General features: G+C 53.4%; 1 protein-coding gene across 1 annotated transcript in view; it reads left to right on the top strand.

Moving 5' to 3' along the window:
* Nucleotides 1-2,776, top strand: part of LOC116811188 (ETS-related transcription factor Elf-4-like) — a 51,026-nt gene extending 48,250 nt beyond the window's left edge. Inside the window, 2 exon segments of the mRNA XM_058441354.1 lie at nucleotides 184-377; nucleotides 380-2,776. Coding sequence (XP_058297337.1) covers nucleotides 184-377; nucleotides 380-987 — 802 coding nt within the window. The 3' untranslated portion in view covers nucleotides 988-2,776.
* Nucleotides 2,777-7,568: the final 4,792 nt, after the last annotated feature.

Raw genomic sequence — 7,568 nt, 5'->3', positions numbered from 1 at the left:
GTGTCACTGCACTCCTGCCCAGGCAGCAGAGTGAGACCCTGTCTCTAGAAAAAGAAAAAAACCAATAACAAACAGCAAATAAATCGACAAACACCTTCAGCTCCATTCCTCTCGTGCCCTCCTTCCTAACCAGCTGAGGGACACCTCCTGCCTTAACGAACTCTGTTCTCTGTTTCTTCTCAGTGCGTCTTCAATGCCCAGCAACATCCACCTAGGAGTGGCCCCCGTGGGGTCAGGCTCGGCCCTGACCCTGCAGACGATCCCACTGACCACGGTGCTGACCAACGGGCCTCCTGCCAGTACTACTGCTCCCACTCAGCTCGTTCTCCAGAGTGTTCCAGCGGCCTCTACTTTCAAGGACACCTTCACTTTGCAGGCCTCTTTCCCCTGAACGCCAGTTTCCAAGACAGCCAGGTGGCAGCCCCAGGGGCTCCACTGATTCTCAGTGGCCTCCCCCAACTTCTGGCTGGGGCCAACCGTCCGACCAACCCAGCGCCACCCACGGTCACAGGGGCTGGACCAGCAGGGCCCAGCTCTCAGCCCCCTGGGACTGTCATTGCTGCCTTCATCAGGACTTCTGGCACTACAGCAGCCCCTGGGGTCAAGGAGGGGCCACTGAGGTCCTCCTCCTATGTTCAGGGTATGGTGACGGGGGCCCCCATGGAGGGGCTGCTGGTTCCTGAAGAGACCCTGAGGGAGCTCCTGAGAGATCAGGCTCATCTTCAGCCACTTCCAACCCAGGTGGTTTCCAGGGGTTCCCACAATCCGAGCCTTCTGGGCAACCAGACTTTGTCTCCTCCCAGCCGCCCCACTGTTGGGCTGACCCCAGTGGCTGAACTTGAGCTCTCCTCAGGCTCAGGGTCCCTGTTGATGGCTGAGCCTAGTGTGACCACATCTGGGAGCCTTCTGACAAGATCCCCCACCCCAGCCCCCTTCTCCCCATTCAACCCTACTTCCCTCATTAAGATGGAGCCCCATGACATATAAGCAAAGGGGTCAGGGCAAGTGTGACCCACCAGGCAAAATTGAGCAGCATTTTCATAGGGACCGACTTCAGTAGCACACCTGCCCCTGCATTTCAGTGGGATGTCAATACACTTGACCCCAAGTCCCCTGGCCCTGCCTGGTGTCACTGTGGCCAAACAGTGCCCAGCTTAAGCATCCCTGGCATCAGACTATGGCCTTCAAGAGCACTAGGGCATATGCTTTTGGCAGCATAACGGGCTGACTTGGTGATGGAGGGAAAAAGCCTTGAGCCAGGCAGAAGTTTGTGGCCAGGGTTTGTGCAGCAGCTTTGTGAGAAGAGCCCTTCTACCTGGCTCTATCTCACTGGCTGCATTCCCTACACAGGGAATTTACTACCCCATATGTGAATATCCCTGTATGTACTTGTGTGTACTTGTTGGTCTCTATCTTAGTTTCTTTGGGGAGGACAGGGCTGTAGCTATGAGGTCTTGTCTCCAAGGGTGTGTGTATGTCTCCGTGGATCAGCCACAGGGATAAGGATTTTGTTTTTAAGGAAAAGCATTCTCTAATTCCCTTTGTTCATGCCGAGATTCAGTTGCTCTGAGACTATGGGGTACAAATTTGATCCCCCGAATCTGGAGATGTTGTAGAGCTGGAACAAGTGCAGAGTAGGAACGCTTTGATGCGCATGCACATTGGGGAAGATGCGCTCCTCAGGGACACGAAGGCCGAGTAGGGTAAAACCACGAGGAGAGGGAAGGGAAGTCAGCTCTGGGAGCAGCCCTCAGTGGCTGGACCAAGGTACTCTTCCTGGAGTTTGCCGTGTTAGCAACCACAGTCACCTTGCAGTCAGGCTGGAATCTTGGGCCACCCCAGAGTGCTTTGCTGAAGGATTTAGATGGGGGTGAAGTGCCCTCCAGCCTCAGAGCTAGCCACAAAGCCCCCAGAGCTGAATTCATTGAATATTTGTGCCTAGGGCTTGGGCTGTTTGTGTGATACCGGCCCCCCGCCAGACAATAGCCTTTGCTGACACCACAGCCTACTTCCCCGATCCTGGGCTCCCTCTTGATTACTTTTTGACATTTTCCAGCTGTCAGGCGTCACTGGGGCTAGTCCGGCAGCGAGCTAGATGGGGTCCACCCCCATTCCTGCTCAAGCATGGGCACCTACCACATGGTTTCTGCTGCTCAGCCTGCCTGCAACTCACCGCGAAGGCGGACCAGCCTGCCTCTATGATGACTGCAGCAGACCTCCTTGGGTGGACCAAAGCCCCTCATCTCCCACTTTCACACCTAACCCTGACTCCTTCACCAAGAAGACGGGAGTCGGCAGCCAGGAGTTCCCGTGGCACCTCTCTCTCTGCGTGGCTCCCTGCTTCCCCCTTCCCTCTTTCCGAGGAAGGGTCAACCCATTCTCTCTCAAAGCCAACCCCTAGGCCAATTGCCTGGATCTCCTCCCCTCTCCCTTCTTTAAAAGAGCTTGCCTCCCTCCTGCCAAGTTTGAGGGCAAGGCTAAGAAATGTCAGCCACGGAAACAACTCTATTATCTGGTGACTTTGGGTAATGTGAATCAGTGCCCGAGGACCTTTGCTGTGTCCTTGGTACAAAACCATCCACTTGACCTAACTACCTCCCCTGGCCGCGCTCTCGCTCTTCTCTTCTTTGCCAAGCCAACTATCACCCTCTCCCACTCTTCTTCTCCCTGCCCCCTGGAGGGCACTGTGTTTGGTTGTGCAAATGTATTTACTATGCGTGTTTCCAGCAGTTGGCATTAAAGTGCCTTTTTCTAATAAAATCAGTTTATTATGACAGTTTCCTGATGGTTGAAAGTAAGCATCTTGATAAAGGGTCAACATTAAAAAAACATTTTGCACAAAGGTGCTGCATGGGTTGGGGTAGCTCCGCCCCCACCTGAAATCTGGTTTCTGCCACCCCTACTCCAGCTCCATGGGAACTCATTGCTGGAAGGTCATCAATGACCTCATGGTGAAATCAAATGTCTTCTTCACAGTTCTCCGGCCCCCGTGAGCCCACACTAGCTGGGCTTTCCTGCGTCCCCCATCACCCTTTCCGGGGCTGGTTCTTCACCTACCACTTCCAACGTGGCTGCTCAAGAATCTCATCCATTTAGGGCTCATTTTGGCTCCTCGGAGATGGGTCCTAAATCTAGAGCTCCAGTCCCAACCTTTCTTTTAAGCTCCTGGCTCACATTTCCAGCGATCTGCTGGACATTTCCACGTGGATGCTTGTCAGCTCCTTAAAGATAGCCCCTCTATCAACAGTGGTTTTTTTTGTTTTGTTTTGTTTTGTTTTGTTTTGTTTTGTTTTGTTTTTTTGAGTCAGAGTCTTGCTCTGTCGGCTGGAGTGCAGTGGTGCGATCTCGGTTCACTGCAACCTCTGCCTCCCAGGCTCAAGTGATTCTCCTGCCTCAGCCTCCTGAGTAGCTGGGAGTACAAGCACATGCCACCATGCCCAGCTAATTTTTGTATTTTCATTAGAGCCAGGGTTTCACCATTTTGGCCAGGCTGGTCTCGAACTCCTGGCCTCAAGTGATCCACCCACCTTGGCCTCCCAAAGTGCTGGGATTGCAGGCGTGAGCAACCACCCCTGGCCAACAATGGATTTTTAAATTATTTCCATGCTCACAAAAAACCTTTCCAAGATGACGGGTTGATGGGTGCAGCAAACCACCATAGCACACGTATACCTATGTAACAAACCTGCACGTTCTGCACATGTATCCCAGAACTTAAAGTATAATAATAATAATAATAATAAAATCAAGCAAACAAAAAGGCCGTCATGACTTGCCTATTTCTGTCAATGGTGCCACCGTTTTCCTGACCTCTTAAGTTTGAAATTTCAGAGCTGTCTGATCGTTGCCTTCACTTCACCCCCATCCCCCTCTCCCATCTCCCGAAGTCCAGCTTGTAGTTTGCAATGTCCGTAAAACCTTGCCTTTCTTCCACATTCCCAGAAGCCTCCACCCTAGTTCAAACTACCCAAGACACACAGGGGCTCCCAGTGTGATCTGTCTCAACCCCTCCCATTTGCCCTTTGATAAAAAGCCCTCACTGACTCTTCCTGGCCTACAGGTAGGGGTGATACTCAAAATACTTAATCTCTAATCCATTCTAAACTTAGCCCTTTCGCTGCTGAAGCCAGTCCAGGGGTCCTGGAGTAGGGATGGGGAGCACTTGAGCTCAGGGCAGTAGCTCTGAAGTATTTTAAGCTTAGCATCAGCCCTGTCTTCAGGACAAAGCCCCAAGTCCTTGGCCTGCCATCAAGACCCTTCACTTTTGGTCCTAACTGACTTCCCCGATCAACACACCCTGCTCCTTCTGCCACCACTCATACCCCAAGGCACTGCTGCAGTCCAACTGATGGATTTGCTGGCCTGTGAACATGCCTCTGTTTACAATTTCCAAACTCTGTGCTTTTGCTCTTATTATCTACTACATATATTCTAAGCATTTTAAACTTGGAAACCAAGATCCTCCATTTATCTTTTACCTGCTCTAGGCAATACAGACAAACTCAACATTATTTACACACTCTTGTGTTTTCTTAATGAATATTCTTCCCTTCTATGTATCTCTTCCTTTAGAAATACAATCCATCGGCCATGCGCAGTGGCTCATGCCTGCAATCCGAGCACTTTGTGAGGCTGAGGCAGGCAGATCACGAGGTCAAGAGATCGAGATCATCCTGGCCAACATGGTGAAACCCCGTCTCCACTAAAAATACAAAAATTAGCTGGGCATGGTGGCGTGTGCCTGTAGTCCCAGCTACTCGGAAGGCTGAGGCAGGAGAAACACTTCAACCCGGGAGGCAGAGGTTGCAATGAGCCGAGATCGCGCCACTGCACTCCAGCCTGGCGACAGAGTGAGACTCCATCTCGAAAAAAAAAAGAAAGAAAAGGAAAGAAAGAAAATCCATCCACAGCCAGGCATGGTGGCTGACGCCTGTAAGCCCAGCACTTTGGGAAGCTGAGGTGGGCGGATCACCTGAGGTCAGGAGTTCGAGACCAACATGGCCAATATGGTGAAACCCCATCTCTACTAAAAATACAAAAATTAACTGGGCTTGGTGGCATGCACCTATAATCCCAGCTACTGGGGAGGCTGAGGCAGAGAATCCCTTGAACCTGGAGGTGGAAGTTGCAGTGAGCCGAGATTGTACCTAGGTGATCAGAGCAAGACTCTGTCTCAAAAAAAAAAAAAAAAAAAGTACAATCCATCCTTCAAGATCTGATTGGTTCCGCTCAATCAGAATGTCCTTCCTATCCTGCTAGTACCAATTAAATTGTGTCCCTCCTTCAAGACTCGATTCATGGACTCTGCCTCCCCAGACCAGCCTGTCCTAAGTGAGCTATTTGAAACTTATTGCAATTGCCACTCTTTCAGCAACTGATCATGAACACCCTGTGACATCTATTATAATCCAAACTGTTACTTAAATCTTCAATGACCTGTACCTATTTAGTGTCCCCAATCAGCACATTACCTCCTTGAGGAGTGGGAGGGACTGTATCAACCACATAACATGGCACAGTGCAAAGCATCAAGGAATGGTTACTGATGGAGCCGGTGGGAGATGGGGACCAAACTTTGAGGTAGGTGACCTCTGACCTCCCCTCTGCACAGGCACTCACCCCAGGTGCTCCACTGCTCTGGGCCTGCCGTCCCTGGCTCAGTGCCCTCATGGTATCCCCGACCCCGCCCTCCACCTTAGCACTCAAAATTTGTTACTATTTTGAACATCCTCTACCCTTAAAGCAACTTCCCTGTCCAGTTTCTTTCCTACTCCAAGTGTGAAACTAGCTAAACTGATTAACCTGTGCTGATACAGTTATGGGAGAGGGCTAGAGGAGAATCTCAGGAGACAGGTTCATTTTAACCAGAGTCAAGTGGCAATAAGTCTCTGCCTTTTCTTGGTTTAATGGAGTCAGGAGTCAATAGATGACCCTCATCTCCCAGCAGCTGATATGTTACTCCCTCCTCTGGGTTCCCACAGCACTTTGTTTTCTTTATTTTTTTGAGATAAGAGTCTCCCTCCGCTGCCCAGGCTGGAGTGCAGTGGTGCGATCTTGGGTCACTGCAGCCTCTGCCTCCCGAGTTCAAGCGGTTCTCCTGCCGCAGCCTCCCAAGTAGCTGTGACTACAGCTGCGTGCCACCACGCCTGGCTAATTTTTGTATTTTTAGTAGAGACAGGGTTTCACCATGTTGGCCAGGCTGGTCTCGAACTCTTGACCTCAAGTGATCCGCCCACCTCAGCCTCCCAAGGTGCTGGGATTACAGCCCTGAGCCACCTCACAGCACTTTGTAAATACCTCGTATGGCACCACTTAGCACACTGCAGTTCCTTAATTACGTGTTTATGTAGGGTTCCCCGCCAATAGGCTGTGAGCCTCAAGGACAGGGACTGTGTGTTAGTCGCTGATGTATCCCTAGTGCCTAGCACAGTGCCTGGCACACAGTAGGTTCTTAATAAATGCTTATTGAAAGAAGGAACGGGTCCTGATTTTAATTCTGGGACTTCTGCCCTATGCTATGGCAGGCAAGAGGAGACGGAGGAGGACAATCCACACTTGGGAGCTAAGGCGGCTTTCTGCCCGCTCCTATAACACTGCAGGCGGCTACTTCCTTTGCCCCTGGAGTGTTACAGACATCCCCGGATCACAGGGTCCACGAGGAGCCCAGGGCTGCTTGCCAGCTGTGCGTTGCTGTCACCAGGTGCCACATGCAACTCCTGAACTCCCACCCTTTGTTGCTGCCCGCTTCCAGGGACTGCCTCGCCACTATTTCCTCACCCCTGGGTGGGGCTGTGCGGTGGAAGTGTCAGCTCCGGTGGGTGGGGCGGGACAAGAAGTTATTCCGACGGTCACAGGCCTTTCTGATCCCATCTTGTACTCCAAAAGAGGCAGTTGCCTCCAGCTCTGAAGCCGCTGGACCTGGGGTGAGTGAGCTCCTTCCCCTCCCAGATTGAGGTCCCAGCCTCCGAGAACTTCGGGCCCCGGCGCGCCGGACGTGGAGGCCGACGTCCAGCAGGTGGCGCTGTCGAGCCAGCGATGGCGGGAGAGTGGCCCAGCGGGGCCCGGGAAGGGAGGGGCAGCCAGGGTAGGGCCTACCGTCCCCGGCGGAGGCGGCCGCGGCTGGCGTCTTCCAGTCCCCCGATCTTGCCCCTGTGCCTGCAACTGTCCCCGGACGGTTCTGGCCGCCACCAAAGCCCTCCGCTGCTCCGGAGCTTCGAACTTTCCCCTCGACCCCAGCCCCCTTCACTTTCCAGGGGGAATTTAGCCGGCCGCCGAATGCGCTCCCCCATTGGCCAGCCTCGCTCTGGCCTCGCCCCCGGCGCCCCCTCCCCCAGCCTCGCGGACCAGCAGGTGAGCACGCGGCGTCGCAGTCACCCGGCCTGCCCTCCGCTCCCCTCGCGCGCCGCCGCCTTCTACCGTGAAGCGGGAGAGCGACCGAGGCGCCCCAGACAGTCGTTTGCTAGCGGAGGGACCTGACCGTCCGCCGCACGAGCCCGGCTCCCAAGGACCGGCGCGGGGCCTAAAGACGTCGCCCCCAGAGGCCGGACGCTGCGGCTCTGCCGGCCCCC

Source organism: Hylobates moloch, unplaced genomic scaffold (genome assembly GCF_009828535.3).
Source record: "Hylobates moloch isolate HMO894 unplaced genomic scaffold, HMol_V3 SCAFFOLD_7, whole genome shotgun sequence".
Classification (NCBI taxonomy): domain Eukaryota; kingdom Metazoa; phylum Chordata; class Mammalia; order Primates; family Hylobatidae; genus Hylobates; species Hylobates moloch.
The sequence above is the reverse complement of the archived record's forward strand: the minus strand, read 5'-3'. Positions and strand labels throughout refer to the sequence as shown.